The sequence below is a fragment of the Sphaeramia orbicularis genome, chromosome 11 (assembly GCF_902148855.1).
Source record: "Sphaeramia orbicularis chromosome 11, fSphaOr1.1, whole genome shotgun sequence".
In the NCBI taxonomy this organism is placed as follows: domain Eukaryota; kingdom Metazoa; phylum Chordata; class Actinopteri; order Kurtiformes; family Apogonidae; genus Sphaeramia; species Sphaeramia orbicularis.
In genome coordinates, this window is record NC_043967.1 from 43,406,231 (window position 1) to 43,428,914 (window position 22,684).

The window sequence follows — 22,684 nt, forward strand, 5'->3', positions numbered from 1 at the left end:
GTTGTTTTGAAGAGTTTATAATAATGTGAGGATGCCTCTGTTTAGAAGTAACAAAAATGAAAGTTGCTAGAATTAAATTATCATCATGTAAAAGATGTAACGACAAAAATTTTGTTAGACACAAAAAGATTAAACCAGTGTTAAGTATAAAAAGAACAAAAATTACATACAGTGTTTTGACAGTAAACATGTAGACCTATGGAAATGTATGCTGTTTCTTTGTAAGTTTGTTTGTATGTATGAAAAGACACTAAATTGTGGTTTTGTACCAAAAAGGTTTAGAATCACTGCTCTGGTGAAGTATTGTGCATTTTCACATTTTTTCGCAGCCATTGTAGAGACGGGTGAGAAGTGTTCAGGAGGATGGAACCTACAACTTCACTGCTGGTTTCCACAACAATCCTACACTCTGTCTGCACATGTAAATATCTGGTAGTTTGCCATATTTTGATGATGATGAGGATTAGATGCAGGTTTTAGTGTTTAACAGGATGGGTGAACATGTAGAGTCAAAAATCCAATGTATTGTTACAACAAATGACTGTCGTTGAAGGGTTGTATCTGTTCAGGTTTGATGTGCAGATCCATCATATTTTCTACCGTTCGAATATTTTTGATGACATTTTTAAAGAAACATCAGCGTAGATTTCTTTCAGTGTAGATTTCTTTATTAAGTATCCACTACATTAAAGCTTTGACACTTCCAAAGAGCTACTAGATCTCTATTGTAACACCTCCCCGGAAACTGCTAGACTTTCTCTCTCAAATGTTAATCACACAAAATACACCCATCAAGTCCAGTAAAGATTAATAATTGATCTGTTGTAGTTAGTGTTTAATCCCCATCTGAACAGAAACAGAAAAAGGACAATTTGCGGTTGTACAAGAAGTGCAAGACGTGCAAGTACTTTTTGTTCCGACAGAAAACACTGAGTAAGTGTTGCTAAATACAATATGATGAGTTCAGGAGCTTGTGTAGGCATATTTTACGTTTACACAGAGCCAGACTAGCTGTTTTCCATACTTCCTGTCTTCCTCTGTTGATCTCGACACTTCAAATCGACTGTGACACTTAGAGAGGAAGTGAGAAAACTGTCTCCTCTCTGAAACACCTGTCTGCACCTGTCTGTTCCTGTCTCCACTCGTCTACAGCTGTAACACACAGTCTGTGCCGGGATACTGAGGCAGGTTGAGCTGGTATTTCCTCTCCAGACCAGGGGGTACAAAACGGCCTCCTAGGAAGTGGTAGCGTCCTCTGAACAATAAGGCTGATTTCTTTGGGGCAGTGAGAGAGATGAGCATGTCGGGCTGGAGTCCGTCTGTGCTGCCCTGCTCTACATCCCACCCTGGAAGAAAAAAAACACACACACACACAAAGGATATCACAAACCAAAGGCTGCTTCTAACCCTTCAGAGAATGAATGTGCAGAGGAAAGGGTAACGAGTCGATTACTGGGGCTTTGGTTGTGTGGTTTGTGATACACTGTATGGACAAAAGTATTGGGAGATATTGAATTCAGGTGTTTCTTTTCTAATGGGTTTGGGCTACAAAATAAAATGACAAGTGTAGTAATATAGTTTTTAATTGTGATAAATATTGCATTGCATTGGTTAGTGTTGTTTAACCCATACAGACCCAAACATCCAGTGTTGATAAAACCATGTACTGATGAAAATGTTTAAGTCATGTTGATCCACTAATCCTATCAATACATGTAAATAATTGGTGTAAAATACAGTTTTTCGTCTTTTCATGGTGATCAGATATGACCCATTTGGACGTTCAGAGGCTCCGTAGTGAATGTGGAAACACCGTCATCTTCTACAACATTGATTCACCAGTAAAACCCATGGAGTTGGATCAATGACAGTGGATGGACACACTTGTTTTTATGTTCAGTTATTGATATCTTTGCAGTAAAAGTCACTTTTTCTTCAGTTTTTTTGTTTCTGATCTAATAACCTTTGAATTTACTCTGAGCTCTAACGGACATCTGCATGATCAGTAAATTAAATATAGGAAAATACATAATTTACACTGAAAAATGCTAAATACAGAGGATAATATTATGAAAAATGGTGATAAATTGCTTAAGAAAGTTTAAATAGAGTGAAAAATTAATTTGGGAGCTGTCACAAAAGTACCATTGGGTCTTTATGAGTTAAATTGTTATCTTTGCTTCCAAAATGCATCAGAGGGTTTTTACATACTCTCAACATTGATTTTGTTTGGTTGTTCTACCTCTAAATTTCTAAAAACATTTTTCATGCTCTGACTATAAATAATAATTTTCTATCACAACTAAGCATCTACTTTCTTCACATCTCACTTAGGAAGACAAATCTCCCATTAAACTTTAAGGAAATATTGATGTTTATATCTCAAATCTGCAAGAACAGGACATCTTACAGCTGTAGACATGATGTGTCCCAATATTTTTGTCCATATAGCTTATAAACATAAACTCATAACTGGATGTTGATCTTTAGGTGGGCCTATCTCTGGTGGTAAAACCAGTACAAAAACTCTAACTAACCCTTTTAGAGCCTCGTATGGTTCTGCATAAATGCATTGTCATTCTCTGTCATGCGGATGTCCCTGAACTACTCATGTTTTACATTCAGTGATCCGCCATTTTGACGCTGTTGTTTCGGCTAATGATAAAAACCCTGAATGGAAGAAGAGCATGACGTGCTGAAATCCATGAAGAGAGAATTACATTTAGCTTTAGTGGAAATCCACCTTATTGTTGTAAAAATGTAGAGTGTGAGGACTGACCAGAGGGGATGTCGATGCTGGCTATGGGGATTGTGGTCTTGTTCAACGCCTCTAAGATGGAACCGAAAGGCTCTCTGACAGCTCCTTTAAAGCTGAAGCCGAAGATGGCGTCAATTACCAGGTTGTAGGCTTCATCTATAACTATGGCCTGAAAAGAAAACATACACATGCCTTTTATTTGACAAAACAGAGGAATAAAAACCCTGAAAATGTCCTACAGAGTGTAAACATCTACCCATCTGTGAAGCTACTGATCCACACTCTGCAGGCTTAGTTTACAGCAACCTGATTGTTGTTTATGGTTTGTGTAATTATAAATGAACCGCACAGCAATTAAACTGATTAAACTAGATGTAATAGTGTGTAATACAATACTCAGACAGATGGATATAACAATTCACACTTCACTGCAAATTTATGCTGTTTCATAATTGATGAGCACCAAACCTCAGGCATCTCTGTAAGGAAGGGGATCTCCATCTTCTGGCACTGTGTAGTCAAACCCTGAAACAGTGGCTTGTTTGGCCTCTTCGGGTAAAGAATAGTCGGCTCGTAACCCTGCAAGGGAACACACAAGACAAGGAATAATATTCATGATTTAACAAAATAAAAACTGATGATCTTACTGACAACATGTGTAAACACTGTGTATTTTGCATTTAATTTCCCGAATTAAACATGTAAATACAGAAAAAGTTATGGTTCTACTATTCATTCATTCTGTATCTTATACTGTTCATGAGGAATGGTGTACTCAGGGATGATGTGAGGAGATTTCATTGTCTGATATCTGTAGTGTCATGTCTGAAACACATTTGGTTGCTTACTTTGTTCTTATCTTTCACTGCCTCCTCCACAATAACAAAGAGCTTTGCATTTTAAGGTGTTTTTTTTGTCTACAGTGCCCCAGCAGATTTTCTTGCAGCCACAACTTAAAGATTTCAAAGATGGCCTGGTTCATCAGTGGAAGAGTTGACCACAGTTGTGTCTAAATGCTTAAATATTATGCAAAATGCATGATTTGGAAAAGTAAAATGGCTGCCAGGGCATTTTTATGATCCATTTCTGCAAACATCTGTGTCCATGACTATACGAGTGAAAAAGACAATATTTTTCTTTTATAACTGGTTCACCCAACATAATCCACTCTGTACCACTACTCATGCTTTTATTATATTTGTATTTATTCACCGTTCTCTTGTTTCTGTATAGTCTTGTATATTATGTGTATGTTTTTGTTTTGTTTTGTTTTATTGATCTTCTTCTGATTCTCTGTACGGTGGCATTGAGTGTTTTGAAAAGCAACTTTAAATAAATTGTGTTATTGCTGTTGTTGTTCTTAGTAATATCGTTATTATCATCATCACCTTGATTATCCATCAGCTATTACAGTATTAATACGGCACAATTACAGTGTGTAAAGTCACTCACAAAGAGTTTGAGATGTCTGGCACAGACCAGGCCGTCGCCTCCGTTGTTTCCTGGTCCACAGATCACCAGTACAGAAGGTCTGGGCTTCACCAGTGAGGTAAGAGGATATGCCTGAGGAGAATAATGCACAGAACACATTAATGTAGCACTGCACACCACTGTATTTTACAAAGGAAAAAGGTTTTTCTTCAAAGCAGAAACTCAAGAGAAAAGCTTCTGTGGCTGTGAATCTGAGGGCAGAGTGATGTGATTATTCCTCTCTTTGGGCAGTAATCAGATCAGACACGTCCATGGACCATAATTGAAAACCTCCTTTCCGGCTTATACTGCTAGACTTTGCTGATGAAACAACTGGCAAAACCAGAATTTGGGAACACACTGTACATTGTTTAGTTAAAGTTCAAGCCGAGAACTCACATACTCCCTTCTTATCAATGTGAATCTAGTGTCAGTTCAGATCGGTTCAGCTTTTGAACCTGAGGCTACATCATGTTATTTTAGGGCTGGGTGATATAGTTAAAAATTACGTCGCAAATTTAGCTTTACATGTCATTCATTTTCAGTACTAACAATTATTACACTACAAGTCAATTTATTATTTAAAGGGGTCATATGTTACTAAACCCACTTTTATTAGTCTTTGGTTCATTTATTTGTGTATTGGACCCTAATAGTTCATAAAGTTGGAATTTGAACCCTCCAGGTGCTGCAAAGCTATCTTTATATTCATTCCAGCAAAAATCGAGTGGATTTCTACAACCTGTTTCAATTCCTGCTTAATTTGTTACGTTTCGTAACTAGTTACGTCACAACATTTGCACATATAAGGTCAAGGCTTCTGATGAACATTTCTCTGAGTATGACATAATTGTTTATCAGCAGCTGCAGTTGTAGTAAAAACTGAAAATATGTCAACACTTCAAGCCAATTACCTAAAATGTTCAGTTGTTGGTTGTATTAATAGACACAAGTGGCTGAATGGGAAAGAACAGCACAGCCAACAACCTGGAGGGGGTGGGGCCTGAAGTGGCTCGTTTGCATTTAAAGGGCCAGTGCTCAAAATGACCTTTCTTGTGTCATTAATCAGAAATAGGGTTGAAGATGGACCTGTGGAGTTGAATTAATAAAGAATTCAGACCCAAGTATAGCATTTAGAGTTTATGTAGACCACAGGGAAATGTTTTAAAATATGGAATTTCATTTAAAAAAGCAAAATATCACTTCTTTAAACAGAGCACCTTCCATGACTGTCTCCTTGATAACAGCCTACAGACTGACTATGTGGACAATGAAGACCTCAACTGTCTTGCTGCATCTCTTCTGCTTCTCTACAGGAGCAACAGCGTGTAACGTAAGCAGTTAGATTAGAAATGAAGTCTGCTAATGTCTATAAATGACCACTGTTCAGCTCAACAAAGACTCGAACATGGACCTTTAAAGGCTGACTTATGTCCCTGAGGTAAGAACATGACAAACAGCAGAACTTTTCACACAGTCAGAGAAGAATAAGCTGTAAGTAATAGCATGTTGGACTACTGTGGAGTTAAATCAGACTAGACACTACACTGGCATATAGACACCAACTAATGGCTTTTGACATGCACATATTTTTGTACATACTAAAGATTTATTATATTTAAAAAGAAAAGTATCATTATTGTTTTATCACTGAATGAGTCTGTATATGTCTCTGATTTTATGGCAATACTAGCAACAAGTTCAAGCACAGTAACAACATTGTCCTGTTCCATACTGAGGCTCTGTTTTCTAGTTTTCCTCTTGGGACTAGATCCTGCACCAGTTCTGGATTTCTAAAAATGGAGGTCATGAAGAATTAGTCGGTCCTTTAGTCATCGAACACAAAGTACCCATTTGAGATTAGGTACAGCCTATGAAAAGCAGTGTAAAAAGGCCATCAGTCATTTTAGTTTCAGATGAAATACAGGTTTTCACTCACTCTGGTGATTGCGGTAGCACAGCTGAGTCCAGCCAACTCCATCAGCTGGTCCACGCTGAAGCCATACTCACTGAAGAGCTCCTCATCAATATGCTGAGCCTCTTCCTGCCTGTGGAGTATGTACAGCTAAAGATATACAGCAAACACACTGTACACCTCAGGATTTACCTTCTAATATTATGGACTTTTACTTTACCCAAGATATTTGATGGTTTGGGCCATGGTGGATGCTGGTCTGCTGCTAAAACAGTCCTTTTTATGGTTGTTAGCTGCAGCTGACAGAGGGCATGTCCCTGCCTGAGTGAGGACTGCTGTGGCCCGAGAGGTCACAAGGAAGCCGATCCCAAACAGAGCCCTCACACTCAACATCCAGATGGATACGACTCCTGGAGCAGATGAAACCTGAGTTAGTCCCCCCATAAACTAACAAACCCAAACTCCAGTGGAAAGTCTGTAAGCTATTTCAGGCACATAACGCAGACGTTAATGTACATTTGCTGCTCGGTCAGCTAATGCTTCTTGCTGCCGTTACACTGCAGGCTTGCACTTTGCTTCCTCCCTCATCCACCTGCAGGCTGCTCTCAAGTCTCTAAAGTGAATTGGCATTGATCTACTTTGTGCTTTGCTTCTGGTAAATATGTTTTTCATAAAGTGATGAGACACATACCTTCATTCTTTTAGTATCCCTAATCAACATAACCGTTGAATGCAATTAGAAAAAATTATTAAATGCTCTTTTATTTTCTAAGAAATTCATTACAAAAGCCCTTCCACATCACATTTTGATATTGTGGTTTTGGAGCATTAATAGCTATTTGTTATTAAGAAAATTGAGTTTCTGTTGTCACTAATTTAAATTCAGATTATTCTTAATTTGTAAAGAATACCTGTCACCTGTCATTTGCTAGATTTTTATTGGCAAATTTTGCATTATTATTACTTTGCCACAGTAGTCTAGCTAATGCTTATTTTCCAAAGCTGTAGGTTACAAGTAATTATTTATCATTGATCCTTTAAAATTCTCATCAAAACGTATTGATGATAGTTTGTTTGTTCAAGTGACCCTTCTGAGGAAGGTTACATGTTGTAGCTGAAACATGTCAAGATAAAAGAATTAACTCTTTTTCCATCTGTCTGACAAATAAGTAAAAGATATCTTGATAGTTTGTTTTGTCCTAAGTTGTGTTGTAATAATTAGCAAATTCATTACTCAGTGAACAAAAACTTGCTGCTTGATCTTTAAAATCATGTGTTACTCTATTTAATAACACATTATATGCTGTTTCTTAAAATATATGGTTTTCACTGGACAGGAAGGGGTTAAAAATTACAATATGAGAAGTAATTAAAGCTGTCAGACAAATGTCATGGAGCAAAATGTATAATATGTATTTTTTGAGGTGTAGAACAGTAGACATATAACACTGCATAAAATACAAATACTCAAGTAAAGTACCATAATATTGTTCTAGAGAAAAAGTCGTTTTGCAAATGAAAACAACTCACTGAAAATCTGCCACTATGTTCATGTTTGGTTCTTTAATTAATTATTTAATCTTTATATATTTATTTGCAAAAATCTGAACACATTTCAAGCTTGTGAAATGTGAAAATATGCTCCTTTTATAAAAAATTAACAGAATATACAATACTGACTGACTTAACATATATGTGTACAGTTTGTAGTTGGTAGTAAATTATATAGTTTTCAAACGAAGCACAAAAAGCATTCATTTATAGCTTTATATTTTAATTGAAAAATATATTAAATTTAATAATACCTGCCACAAATGTTTCTCAACTCGACTCAGCACATATCTCACTTTTATGTTAATTAGAAACTCCTGACTTCGTAGAACGTAAATGTATATTTATATTACTGTTTTTGTTCATTGTAATGTTTTTCTTTTGCAAATGAGGCTTTGTGTTTTAAGGACTCTAACCTGTAAAAATACTCTAAAGATAAATAGATAGATGTGTACGTATATGGGTGTATATATGTATGTATGTATGTATATGTGTATATGTATGTATGTATATATGTACATATTGTTGGTTTAGACAAAGGGGTAAGAGCTAATAAGCTATGCTTCTTCTTACTCCTTTTCGAATATGACTTTTTTTCTTTTTCTTTTTGCATGTATCATTCATTATTTTATGCTTCCTTGAATTTTCATTTCTATATTATATTGTGCAAAGAAGTCAAATAGTAGTAATCAGGAAGCTTGTATCATATCCATATTTGAAATAAATCAATATACACTACCAGGCAAAAGTTTGGACTCACCTTCTTATTTAAATGACATGAGATGGACCACAGATGGCCAACAAGAGCTCAGCATCATTTGGAACTCCTTCCAGACTTTTGGAAAACATTTCAGGTGACTACCTCATGAAGCTCATCAAGAGAATGCCAAGAATGAACAAAGCAGTAATAAAAGCAAAATGTGGCTTTTTTGAAGAATCTAAAATATAAAACATGCTTTGAGTTTTGTCACACCTTTTTAAACTACATAATTCCATATGTGTTCATTCATAGTTTTGATGCCTTCAGTGAGAATCTACAATGAACATAGTCATAAAAATAAAGAAAAACCAGGTGAGTCCAAACTTTTGCCTGGTAGTGTAACTCAATCAATAAATCAATCAATCAAACAAACAAACAAAACCTTAAATAAAAAACATACTAATAGAGGGCGTGTTTGATGTTAATAAGGTTTTGTCCATATAGTACAAGGTGACACCTTTACTGTTAAGCTCTTTAGTTATGAAAGTTGTCATTTAAAACCGACCTAGATAAATATTTTACGTGCAGCATCATAAACTCTATGATCACATATAAGAAAAAAACATTAGACAAGTTGCAGATGATTGACCTAAATCACTGAAAAATCACTATGTTCTTGTAAACACTAACAGTTACTTCCAGTTTGTGCTGCTAAGCTAGCTAACATCTGCTAATAACTTAACAACGTATTAACACTCACATACAGAAAAATCACATGGCATAAAGTTCATTCAGCATTAAGACGCATGTTTGTCTTTAAAACAATGCAATGACAAAACTTACAGGTCGACAAAACACTTTAAAACAGCAGTGGATCCATGCAAAACATACCTACAGCCCTGCAGGGACAATTACTTCCGGGTTTGGAAAAGCGTAAACACGCATGTGCAGTTTCAAAATAAAAGCCTCTCTTTAAAAAGCAGAGCGATGGTCAGAATACAAAACCTCCTATCTGAAAAAATCACTTTTTACAGGAAAAAAAAAACGTTTAGTTTTATTATAGTATGGTCTTTGTTAAAGCTATACAAGCATATTCTACTGTTCTCAGACTCTCTTTCTATATTATGTGTTAACAATACATACTAGGTATTTAAGGTTCTCACCATTTAATGTGAAAACTCAAAATCTAAAAATTTGCAGATAGGAGGTTTTGTTTTTTGGCCATACTCCACATCTCAGGGGAAAATATTGTATTTTTTATTCCACTGCAGTACTGTGCAACAGTCTGAGGCAACTTTATTGTTTTTTGCTGGATTATAAATGTGTGTTTGTCTTTGTTTCTAAGAAATATGCTGAAAATATGCCCAGTGCTGAAACACACACACACACAAAATCTGAGTTCAACAGCTTCTGCAGGTAAAGTCAATGGGCCTATCTAATGTGATTTGGATTCAGTAAATTTTCAACTCTCTTAGGTCAACTTTCTGAACGTTTTCTTAAATAATCTTGTGTTATATTACGCACATGTAATGATTATTTTCACAAGTGGAGGAATATGCTTTGGATGTTCTGTGGTTCTTGGCCGAGATTTAAACATGTCCCCATGCTGTATTGTTGTCCATTACCCTTATTTAGTTTCATAACACTAGATAAAACTACAACTGAGCCAAAACATATGACTAAATCATTCATTTAGACCAAACAACAAGGCAGATTAGTAAAAACATAAGAAAACTTTATTAATATATCAGAAATAGTACATAGGATGCTGTAGCCATGTTCAGGAACAAAATGTTGAGTTACCACAAAGGTCTTGTGTCTATGGATTCTATAATGAAAACACAAATTATCGATAAATACAATTTAAAAAAAAAAAGATTATCTACCAGCCATTGTGACACTGTCAAATTAAGCAAACAAATTTTTGAATAAATTAAACTCCAAATAGTGGTTTAAGGCTGTTGAAGCAGCTGGTAGGTTCATGGTTTTTTTTGCTAGTTGAAGGCTGGTTGAAATCCCAAATTTATTGATCACTGATACAAACAAAAGTGATTTATATCATGAAAGTAAAGAAAATGTTGTATTGCATAAGCATGCATATTTACAATGTAAAATTCACTTCATTTTTATTCCTCGTAATATCTTGAAAAATTATTCCAAAGTACTTTAATCAAATGTAATAACTACAACTAGTAATTAAACGAGTAATAATTGAAAATAATGGAGAGTTTGGTTGTTTTAACATAAATCCAAGGGTTCACATGATCGGACAGTTCTCCACTCTGGCTCCAGTCTGAAAGGAGAAGTAAAGATACCATTACAACAACCAGTCAACTAAGAATAAACACAAATACCTTATGAATAAAACTAAAGTATGTGTTTGAGGTGTTACATGCTCACCTTGCGTGGTGTGCTACTGCTGAACACGTAGGACTGGGGCAGTAAACCCTCAGAGATGCCTCCACTGCGGAACGAGCGTGAGGCCGAGGACACAGAGCAGTTACTGGATTTATCTGAAGGAAGTCCACAGGATCCACAGACCACCGTCCGACTCCGTAGGTTGTACTCACTGTCACCACAAGTACTGTGAGCCACCTGCTGAGACAGAGGATTACAAGTACTCAGATCCTTTACTTGAGTTGAAATACTCCACTACAAGTAAAAGTATTCAGATTCAGGGGCAGAATACTCCATGCAAGTATAAGAAAAAGTAGCAGGAAAAAACTATTAATATTTGTATATAAGTAAGTATATGTAAATATGTAAATAGTCTCCGTGTGGTAAAATGGTCCCTGACAGTGTTGTAATATTACATATGATGTTAGAAAAATATAATATCATGAAATGTAAAATATTTGTCTCTGACTTGTAGAGTAGATTTCTAAACATGCATAAAATGGAAATGCTCATGTAAAGTAAACAGACGGATTTATTGTATGTGATGTAAGGAGTCGAAGAGAAGAAAATGAAGGATTTTAAGTATTTAAGTAGAGTAGTAGCAGTAGCAGCAGCAGTAGTAGTAATAGTAGTAATAGTAGAAGTGGTAGTATAGTAATAGAAGTATCAGTAGTAGTAGTAGAAGTAGTTGTATAGTAATAGAAGTATCAGTAGTAGTAGTAGTAGTAGTAGTAGTAGTAGTAGTAGTAGTAGTAGTAGTAGTATAGTAATAGACATATCAGTAGTAGTAGTAGTAGTAGTAGTAATAGAAGTAGTAGTAGTAGTAGTAGTAATAGTAGTAGTAGTAGTAGTAGTAGTATAGTAATAGTAGTGTCAGTAGCAGCAGTAGTAGTAGTAGTAGCAGTAAAAGTAGTAGTAGTAACAGTATTATCAGTAAAAGTAGTAGTAGTAGTAACAGTAGTATCAGTAGTAGTAATAGTAGTTGTAGTAGTTGTAGTAGTAGTAGTAGTATCAGTGGTAGTAGTAGTATCAGCAATAGTAATAGTAGTAGTAGTAGTATCAGTAGTAGTAGTAGTAGTAGTAGTAGTAGTAGTAGTAGTGGTAGTAGTAGTAGTAGTAGTAGTAGTAGTATCAGCAGTAGTAGTAGTAGTAGTAGTAGTAGTAGTAGTAGTAGTAGTATCAGTAGTAGTAGTAGTAGTAGTAGTAGTAGTAGTAGTAGTAGTAGTAGTAAAGTGTATTATGTCATGTGTCTCGTTTTCTCACCATGTCGTCGTCTTCTTCTTCAAACTGTGTGCGAGTGACTTTCCTCATTGCCATTTCCTACAAGTAAACACATGTGATCAGACGTGTTGTTACATTATTATTATACGTGTTATTGCTATTATTTGCAGTGTGTTTTCTGCATATGTCTAGAGTTGTTCTGTGTTGTCCAGTACCTCCCCATTGGCGCTGATCAGAGTGGTCTGGAACAGGTCTCCGGTCCCCCAGGTGGGCTGGTTCTTCCACACCAGGTCAGTTGGAGGGTTGTGTACTCCTCCAGCATTAGAGGCCCAGATCTGCACACATCCACAGCAGGTCATGAATGTAAGGTTCTGTTAAAGGTTCATGTCTGTACTTATTATTCATTCTGCTCTGGGAGGATGTGGCTCACCGTCACCCTCTGTCCGGCCTTCAGGGTGAATTTAGCAGGAAACTTGAAGGTGATGGTTGCTCCTGATCCGACCTGACGCTTCAGCTGCCAGTTCCCCAAATTTTGGTCCTGAAGGAACAAAAGAGTAAAGGTCCTTCCATCATGACAGTGAGGGGGAATATGGCTAATATCTGTTTTTGTGCCTTAGATGATTTGTACAGGAAAAGTGGATGGAAGATGACCTTATTGGTTTGGACATATTATATGAAAAGGCAGCAAGAATTTTTAAAAAGAATGAAGTTACAAGGTGTAGGTTCAGATGTACATGAAATTAGCAATAAAAAAATAGAAATGGTTTATGAATATATGAACAAATATCAATAATAATACTTGAAAACATAAAACATGCTTATTTAAACTATGCAAAATTTGTAGAAATGAACTATTTACATATATGTTTATGATAAGATAAAATACATTACAATTACTTTCATAAGTTTTATAATTCTTTACAGATTAGGGAAGGGTTTTTTTGTGGTTTTTTTCCCTTAATTTTCAGAGGGTTGCAATGCAGTGGTTGTAGAATTTAAAAATTTAATGTTATATGACTAAAATATTTATTATTGTTATTTTTAAACATATTTTTTTAGACTATTACACCACAAATTTGCAGAAAACCTAAATACACTGCTGGGATTTCGACCTTTAATTTAAAATGAAATATACAAATTCATATTATTTTAGGCTATTTTTTATTGTCATATCTATGTGCAAAACTCAGAGACACTAAAAGAGGAATAAACTAACAAAAAAAAAAAAAAACTTAAAAACAAACACCAATAGGGATAAATTCTAATTATTAAATGTGGGATGAAAAAAATCCCATAGTTTGGATGCTTTTTACACTGACTGGACATTAATTTACTTTAGGTGAAGCTCAAAATGGTTCAGGTATAAGAAAACAGTCCAGGAAACCCTGCATGGTTTAAAATAATGGAGGTAGATTCTTGTATAAATACAATCTTTGGTATTTCACTAAATACTAAATAAGTGAAGTCTGACAATTGAATAAATTCTGCATGAGGACATATTCATACATATATAGATGTTTTTATTTTTAGATCAATAACTGATATAAGCTGATAATTGTCAAAAATGTATCCTGACCTAAGGATAAATGAAGGTGTAATAAAACTAAAACACCAGAGTGGTTGAACTCATCTGACACTTGATCCTCATGTCATGGTCTCATCCTCTCACCTCATCTGCTTTGTTGCTGAGTCGGACGTACTTCCCATCCAGTTCCACCTCGTCCACGGTGACCCGTCCGCTGGCTGACGCCTGCTGAGTGATGCGAGTTCGGGCCACGGCGCCGCCTGCGAAGCTGGAGGCCTCACTGTCGGTGTCGTTAGGTCGGCGCCTCTTGGCCGGCGAGCTCTGGGCGCTGCAGTGGACGGACCGAGAGTGGGCAGAAGAAGTACGACTGGCAGACACTCTGGTGGGAGGGGGGCTGGGGGACAGACGCAGCCTGCAAGGACAGAGGACATAAGGTTATGGACGCAAAGAGGGGTCACTGGGGTCAGGACCAAGTAAACCAGGTCATATTTTACACCAAAGATCAATTCAGATTTTTATAAACAATGGACAAAATCAGCAGGATAGATTGTTCCATGTATAATAATAATAATAATAATAATAATAATAATAATAAAAAACAATAATAATCATCATCATCATCATCATCATAAGGATCACATTCTGCAGTAACTGGAAGGATTAAAAATGTAGCTTTCATTTTATTGAGGGAATGTATTATAATTTGTGTTGGGTTTTAATGTTTTGTTCATGATAAAAGCCACAATTTTAACCTTTAAGGATTAGTTTTAATGTTAATTGTATGTGAGGAGTTGATTAGTTTATAAATGTATAATATGTAGGGGTACATGTTTTAATGAATGTGTGGAGGATCACAGGAAAAATGGGCCTGACGTGGTGTAAACAGGGATCTTGAAAGAAAGAAAGGGAGGAAGGAAGGTAAGAAGGGAGGAAGGAGGGCTAGGAAAGAGAAAGAAAAGGAAGGAAGGAAAAAAGGAAAGGAGAAAAGGGGAGGAAAGGAAAAAAGGAAGGAAAGAGCTGATGAAAGAGGGGATGAAAGAAAAAAGAAAAAAGCAAGAAAAGAGACGAGGAAAGAGAGAAGGACAGAGGGAAGGAAGGAAGGAACGAACGAAGGAAGGGAAGGAAAGAGAAGGAAAGAGAAGGAAAAGGAAGGAAAAGGAAGGAAAAAAGGAAAGGAGAAAAGGGGAGGAAAGGAAGAAAAAAGGAAGGAAAGAGCTGATGAAAGGGGATGAAAGAAGGAATAAAAGAAAAAAGAAAAAAACAAGGAAAGAGACCAGGAAAGAGAGAAGGACAGAGGGAAGGAAGGAAGGAACAAAGGAAGGAACGAAGGAGGGGAAGGAAAGAGAAGGAAAAGTAAGGAAAAGTCAGGAAGGAAAAAAGGAAAGGAGAAAAGGGAAGGAAAGGAAGAAAAAAGGAAGGAAAGAGCTGATGAAGGGGGATGAAAGAAGGAATAAAAGAAAAAAGCAAGGAAAGAGATGAGGAAAGAGAGAAGGAAGGAAGGAAGGAAGGAAGGAAGGACAGACAGATAATCCCTTGGTTCTTGGTGGTTGGTGGCTGTTGCTGTACCTCTCCTCCTCTCCCTCCAGTAGTTTCCTGTAGGCACAGATCTCCATGTCCAGGGCCAGTTTGACGTCCAACAGTTCCTGGTACTCGTCCAGCTGCTGCTGCATCTGCTGCCTCATCTCAGCCATCTCTCTGTCTTTCTCTCCCAGCAGACGTCGTGTGGTGTCTCGTTCTCGGGACAGGGCGTCCTCCAGGTCCCTTATCTTCGCCTCTCGAGCTGCCAGCTGGATTCGACCAAACAATGACATCAACATTATGAAGAAGATCTCTGCGAGTTCAGTTCAATGTTTTCAGTTATGACAGACTCTAAAAGTGTCCGTTTGTTGTGTGAGTGTGAGCTGACCTGTTTCTGCAGCTGGCTGAGCTGAGCTGACGTGGACTCCAAGCGGATCCGGGTTTGTTGGAGCTCTTCGTGTGCTGCTCCGACCAGGTGACTGCTCCGGTCTGCAGACTGACGAGCATTTTCCAACTGACAGGAGACACAGCACACAACAAGGACAAGCACAATTACAACCTAATTTCAATCAAACTGTTCAAAATGATGAAATCTAGCATCTCTTTTGGGAAATGAGAAGTGAAAATCCTCATTAAAACGTAACCCACTAGACCACAGGTGTCAAACATAAGGCCTGAGGGCCAAATCCGGCCTGCCAAAGAGTCCAATCCAGCCCATAAGATGAATTACACTGAAGATATTAACAATCAACGGTGTAAAAATCATTTTAATTCAGGTTCCACATACAGAACAATTGATCTCAATTGGGTCAGACCAGTAAAATATTAGCATAATAATCTATAAATAATGAAAACTGCTAATTTTATCTTTGTTTTAGTGTTTTAAAAAAAAGGAAAATTACAAGAAAATGCTTATTTATTTATTAACAAACTATCCTTTTACAAAAAATGTGTATAACCTGAAATGTCTTAAGAGAAATACATGCAATTTTACCAATATTCTGCCTGTTTTTAAATGTTTTGTGTATTTGTAATTGTAATGTAAGTTGTAATGAACACGTGTAAATGATAAACTGATAAACTGAGGCAGAATATTGTTCAAATTGCACTTGTTTTTCTGAAGACATTTCAAGTTGTTCATGTTATTCAGATTTTTAAGGAAATGTTGTAGATGTAAACCTGATCATAATGTAATTTTACTTTTTTCACTGTTGTTATTTTACTGGTCCGGCCCACTTCAGATCATATTGGGGTGAAAGTGGCCCCTGAACTAAAATGAGTGTGACACCCCTGCACTAGACTTTTCTGTGCTGATCCTGGTGTTTAAAGACCATTAGACCTACCTTAGAGTTGTATGTTTTCTCGATCTCATCCTTATACATCTTGATCTGCAGTTCATGCTGGTTCCTCATCTCTGCCAGGGCCTCGGCCAGTTTACACTCAAACTCCTGCTGGTGTCCGTTATCCAGTTCAACCATACGAGACTCATGACGCCGTTTTGTCTCACGTAGCTCCTGTTGGAGAATTGGCAACAAAATGAATGTCAATGAATGAATTAATAAATGAATAAATGAATTTTTATTAAGTCCTGTATAAGAATATGCCCAGCCCTTCCATGGGCATAAGACACCAGAAATATAAACAAAGACAAACAAAGACCAAATACCAGACAAAAGGCACAACAGACATAAACACAACAATGTACTGACCTATTTAAACAAACACATCTGCTGCTTTTTCCAGGCTGTACAAACAAATAATGCTAATTTATATACATTTAAACTAAACAACCATTTCATCTTGTCATCATCAGTGCTCCAGAACATGTCAGGATTTTGGATAAATATCTAATTAAACAAAAAGGCTCTCAGTTCATCACATAGAGGACAATACAAAAGAAAATATGATTCATTTTCCACTTCCCCCAAATCACACAGTCCACAAAGTCGGTTTTCCTCTGGGATTTGGGTATTGGAAAATACTGTCAATCATTTTATTTGTACATTTTCTAAACATTTCAGTGGAAGGCCTACCTCAGAATGGAGGTTCTTCTGAAAGTCCAGCTCTTCTTTAAGGGTCTGGATGCGATTTTCACCGTCCACTCTCCTCAGCATCTCATCCTGCAGCTGCTTTCGGGCATCGCTCAAACTGGTGTCCAACTAAGAGAGAAACAAGGACTAAATATGAATAAAATGCACACAGTGGACATTGGTCTAAGCTTAAGATTTTTTTTATTTATTTATTTATTTGATTGATTGATTGATTTAATAGGGACCATGCATGTTTATGAACATTGCTGTATAAAAAATAAACCCATGTAAATATGCTACAACTAATAAAAGTAACTACTTTTCATCTGCAGTCCCTAGGCAGGTGACAGAACAAAACATAAAACAGCAAACATTAATACATCACTCGTTGGCTATAAATTACAAAAAAAAAAAAAAAAAAAATACATATAATGATGAAGATACAAAGGTTTATTCCAACAGACACAAAAAAATAACCTCCTAAGACCCAGGACATGTCAGCAAAGTACAAGCTTTTTTTTTTGTTTTTTATTAAATAAGTGCCTATATTGGAAACATTATGATGCAACAGTTTTTTCAGATGCAGTTTTTAAAATTTTTATGGAATGTCCTTTGTGGTGGACAGTTTTCTTTTTTTTTTTTTTTTTTTTTGTATGAAGTTGTGAAACTCTTGTCCACAAATGTGGACAGTGGGTCTTAGGAGGTTAATGCAAGTTTCCATATTTTATTTTTGCTCAAGAAAAGCATGAATTATAATGTTAAACTGGGGAAACTGAAGTTGTAGCTTGAAAACTACCAATTATGTAAGAAGTCAAACTGCATTAAAACTCCCCTAAAGAGAAATGTAGAAATCAAAGTTACTGAAATGACATTTTAATGAATACATGGCCTTGTGGAGATACATTCAATGCATAAAAATGATCAAATTGGTAATGTACATGTGAGACTATGTGAAATTATAAGAAAAAACTCACATGCCAGTAAAATAATGCCACTTATTTAATGTTATTACAAGCAAACTACTGTAAAAATGCCCAACCCAACACTATACACAAAAATATAAACTGAATAAAGCTCACTAAGCCTCATAAATACCAACAGGCTTAACCCAAACCCTTATAAGCTGACGGTACCACAATGTGGAAAACCCAGGGGATCATAGAGGAAAATCTCAGAGCTTGTCATTCTGTAAATTACAACCGGAGCAGGATTGAGCCCAGATGTGTTTCCACTGAGCTTCATTGAGCATGGGTTTGAGTTTACCTTGGCAACCTGCGTCTTCAGGTCCCTGTTCTCCACCTCCAGGTTACGCTTCTCTCCCAGAGCCGTAGTCAAGGAGGCATCCTTGGAGTTCAGCAGAGCCTCCAGGTCTTTGAGCCTCAGCAGCGCCGCCGCCAAATCCGACTCTTTTTTGGTGTTTCTGTTGAGACGAGAGTGTTGGATGATGAGATACAGCTTCAGGGTTGTGTCTCAAGTATCAATAGAGGGTATTTTAGGATATGGTGGAAGTCAAAAGGAATGTGAGAGCAACTTTAGGAGAGTTGGAATAGAATAATTACTGTCTAAGATAAGATAAGATAGAACTTCATCAATCCTGGAGGGAATTCTTGTGCTATTTGTTGCTCATAGAAACAAATAACAACAAGATTATATGACACAGTAGTAGTATTTACTGTTTAATGTAACACACAGGAGCTATTTTTGGATGAGGATGTGTCTTGAATAAAATAGAAACATGGGAAAGACCTCTGTGTTTCCATCCTGACTATGACTCATAGGCCACAGCGATCTGCGTCCAGTCTTCTGTATCTGGTAGCCACAAGCCACAGCCGTCAGTGTTTAGCTGAGACGCTGTCATGGCAACGGCTTGGCTTTGCCAAACACAACGGCCATCATCTCAATATTTATGGAAAAGTAATGAAAGCAAGAACGGAGCCTTCTAAACAGTGCCACGTATTGTGTGTAATGATTGCTTTGGTGAAGGAGGAGAAAACGGGGAAAGAGTTAGTCATCAAACCCTGGATGCAACGTATGGGAAGGAGTTAGAGTAGAGGACCAACGTCAAACGGGAGTGAGCAATGAGGAGGGTATGCTGGGACAGGGAGTGGCCCTGCAGCAGGGCACCGACTCGCTGACTGTCAGCAAAAGTTATGCAAACATCCCTTATTAAAAGCTATTTATTAACTCTGTCCTGTTGCTGGGAAATACATGCAAAGTGTTTCAAATACTCACAATGCACTGACAAAACCTCTAAAATATCCATTTAGGTAAGAGATTATGATAAGAAAGAGAAATTTTGTAGAAAAGAAAGTTGCTGCAATTTGCATAAGTGAGATTTTATTCTCCAAAAACCCTTACATCAGCCTTAAAAGATGCTGAAAACTCAGATAACAGTGGACAAAACAAATAATCTTCAAATAACAAGGTCTTAAATCTACAATCTTACTTGTTTTTGTCTTTTTTCCTATTTCCATATTAATTTTTGCACTACTGAATGCTTTAATGTTGACCTTTGACCTTACCCACTTCACATTCAAAGTCTAAATGTGTGCACTGTCCAGGATATCTGAGACCAGCTCACCTGGCTTTCAGCTCCTTGTAGTCCTCTCTCAATTTGCCCAGTTCCAGCTGCAGACGGGCTCGTTCTTTGGCCACAGAGTCCAGAGTCTGACGGGCGTCTGCCAGCTCAGACTCGTAGGCCGCCTTCAGGCCTGTCAGCTCCCGGCTCACCTCCGTCTCAGACTCTGTGATGCGCAGACGTAGACCTGCGTTCTCGGCCTCCAGGGAGCGGACCTTGTCGATGTAGACGGCCAGGCGGTCGTTGAGGTTCGACAGGTCCTCCTTCTCCTGGAGCCGGGTGATGCGGTTGGGGGACAGTGGGGTGTTTGCACCTTTAGGAGTGTTTTTGGGTGTCGCCATTGTACTTATCTGAAAAAAAAAGAGACAAGATAATCTACATTTCACGGCGGAGTACGGTGAGCTGGAACATACCATATATAGTATACTTCACGGAGGATGAGGGGGATGCAGTCAGACTACAAATCTACTTTGTCACTTTTCTGATTAAAAGATATCGACAAACATAATGAATATGAGCTGAGTTTTACTTCTGAGAACAAATAAGTTGCAAAGTTTTGAAGAACTATATAATAATTCATAAGTAGAAATCAAGGAAGATAGAGTGGAAACTACAACATTTATGAAAAACATATTTTACAAACACCTGAAAATAATAAAGAAATGAAGTTACGACTAAAAAGGAAATGCACTTTTATGCAAGAAATGCATCATCTTCTCTTACAAACAAAAGATTTGGTGATTTTAAAGTAAAAATAAAACTGCATCTTTCACTTCACAAAAAATAACTTTAATTGTAAAGTCCTCTCTCCACTAAACTCCTTTTAGTGCAGAAACAAAGAGAAGCCTATAATTAATCAAAAGTAATGGGAGGAGTCACCAACTCCACCCAAAAACAAACAAATGTCACTGCTCTAAAGATGCCAACATAAATGTGTATATTTACCTTTGGGAAGCTCTCAGTATGTGATGACTTGTTGGTTAGTTTTCTGCGTAACCGTCAGTGATCCGAGTGGTGCTCTGAGATCTCAGCTCTGTTCAGTCTGTTACTGTCTACAGATCCATCCCAGTGCCCATATAGGAAAGAATGAGCGAGGAGGAGGAGAGAGGAGGAGAGAGGGTGGCCTCAAGTTTGGCACTTGTTAGGTGCTTGTTCGTCTCTCTCCCTGTCTCTCACTGTAATGGGTGTGCGATCTGAATGAATGAGTCACCTTCTACTCAGAGAAACCACCACAGCATGTGATACATGCTAGGAAGGGGCGTTCAAGTAGATCTGCTGCCTGAGAGAAATTCCTACTGTATTTAATCCAAACCGCTCTGCTGACAAAAATACATTACTTTTCCCAAAAACATAATGATGAAGATATAGGAAATATGAAGTGATCCTTTACTTGAATAAACATTGCAATAACACAGTGTAAAAGTACTCTGCTACAAGTAAAACTCCTGCATTTAAACCTTACTTAAGTAAAAGTATGAATTCAATGTTGAATGTTTGAATTCAAACTCCTCCTGTACACGTTTAAATCCATCCACAGTCTTGCTCCTCAGTACGTGCCAGACCTCCTTCATGTCACCACTCCAGCCCGTTCCCTCAGGTCCTCCTCTTCCATCCAGCTCACTGTGCCCCCTGTCCGCCTCAGTACCATGGGAGGCCGAGCCTGCAGCCGCTCTGCTCCTCAGCTCTGGAACTCCCTCCCACCATCCATCCGGAACAGTGATTCTCTCCCCACATTCAAATCCAGACTCAAAATCACCTTTTCAGAATAGTCTACCCACCATAAGTCCTACTCTCCATTTTACATCTTCATTTCTATATATACTAATTATTCTTTTATCTGTTTATTTCTTTGTATTTTATGGATTGTCTGTTTTATCTTGTTGTACAGTGTCCTTGGGTGTCTTGAAAGGTGCTTATAAATAAGATTTATTATTATTATTATTATTATTATTATTATTATTATTATTATTATTATTACGTAAAAGTATTCACTGGATTATAATTACACAAGCATTAATGCATCCATCTTTAATGTAGCAAGTGACTTTTTATTTTAAAAAAAAAAAAAAAATCCTTATTTATTTGCTGATTTCATAATGATCACTGCCCAGGACAACAACAAAAAAAAAAGGTTTGAAGTTCTGACATTATGTGCTTTCAATGGCATCTCACTGCTCCTAATATGTGCTAATTGCTAATGCTAATGTTAGAAACTGTGTGTGTATTAGGATCATAGGATAATGTTCAGAGACTGAATTTTGCTATAGGGATAATCGAGTCAACCTTAACCTTCAAATTGCTCATATACTTCCACTGGATAATTACTGCAGTGATTAATATGTTTCAGCTGTAACAAGGTGAACCATCAGTTTGATCAAGAGCATAAAGATTGGGCTGTGTTTCAATGGGAAAGGGTCATGTGGTCCAATGAGTCCAGACTGACCCTGTTTTAGAGTAATGGGCGCATCAGAATGAGAAGAGAGGTGGATGAAGTGATTACCCATCATGCTTTGTGCCTACAATACAAGCCTGTGGGGGCAGTTTTATGATCTGGGGTGGTTTCAGTGGGTCAGGTCTGGTTCAGTAACGTAATGAGTTCAAAAGGTCAGCTGACAACCTGAATATACTGAATGACCAGGTCTGAACATCAGTGGATTAAACATATTCCAAGATGACAACACTATAGGATTCATCAGGATCAGATTGTGGAAGAGAGGTTCAGGATCATGAGACACCACAGAGTCCAGACCTGAACCTGAATCTGTAATGTGATGGAGAGGATGTTACACAGTGGTCAGACACGCTATCATCCATACAAGATCGTAAAGAAAAACATTAATGCAACTCTGGACATAAAGAAATGAGGTGAAATTGACTGTGACATTAAATAAGTATATTGTATAAGTACAAAATATAGGATGGACAGAAACTGCAGTCGGTAATCAAAGCAAAACAATATTGTATAACTTTTTTTCAGGCAGTGTAATGTCAATGGAGCAAAAATTAATTGAATAATTGTGA

General features: G+C 37.1%; 2 protein-coding genes across 5 annotated transcripts; both read right to left on the reverse strand.

Annotated features, from left to right (window-relative positions):
* Window positions 1-650: 650 nt before the first annotated feature.
* Window positions 651-9,336, reverse strand: naxe (NAD(P)HX epimerase). 3 transcript variants are annotated; one of them, XM_030148182.1, is made up of 7 exons: window positions 9,238-9,336; window positions 6,364-6,553; window positions 6,168-6,276; window positions 4,211-4,321; window positions 3,227-3,337; window positions 2,780-2,927; window positions 651-1,346 (listed from the first exon to the last, which is right to left on the reverse strand). In XM_030148182.1, the coding sequence occupies exons 2-7, from the start codon at window positions 6,534-6,536 to the stop codon at window positions 1,147-1,149; spliced, it is 852 nt and encodes a 283-aa protein (XP_030004042.1). In that variant the 5' UTR covers window positions 6,537-6,553; window positions 9,238-9,336; the 3' UTR covers window positions 651-1,146. The 3 variants fall into 3 exon arrangements, with proteins under 3 accessions (XP_030004042.1, XP_030004043.1, XP_030004045.1); XM_030148183.1 differs by having other exon boundaries at window positions 9,286-9,330; XM_030148185.1 differs by lacking the exon at window positions 651-1,346 and having other exon boundaries at window positions 2,375-2,927.
* Window positions 9,337-10,119: 783 nt separating this feature from the next.
* On the reverse strand, window positions 10,120-21,436 carry LOC115428924 (lamin-A-like). Of its 2 annotated transcripts, none has more exons than XM_030148180.1 (13): window positions 20,609-21,436; window positions 19,667-20,013; window positions 18,349-18,505; window positions 17,089-17,214; window positions 16,399-16,569; window positions 15,444-15,569; window positions 15,104-15,324; window positions 13,682-13,949; window positions 12,443-12,550; window positions 12,228-12,347; window positions 12,055-12,111; window positions 10,795-10,992; window positions 10,120-10,687 (listed from the first exon to the last, which is right to left on the reverse strand). In XM_030148180.1, exons 2-13 carry the CDS (start codon window positions 20,002-20,004, stop codon window positions 10,652-10,654), a joined length of 1,926 nt encoding a protein of 641 aa, XP_030004040.1. In that variant the 5' UTR covers window positions 20,005-20,013; window positions 20,609-21,436; the 3' UTR covers window positions 10,120-10,651. The 2 variants fall into 2 exon arrangements, with proteins under 2 accessions (XP_030004040.1, XP_030004041.1); XM_030148181.1 differs by having other exon boundaries at window positions 10,121-10,687; window positions 10,795-10,989.
* Window positions 21,437-22,684: the final 1,248 nt, after the last annotated feature.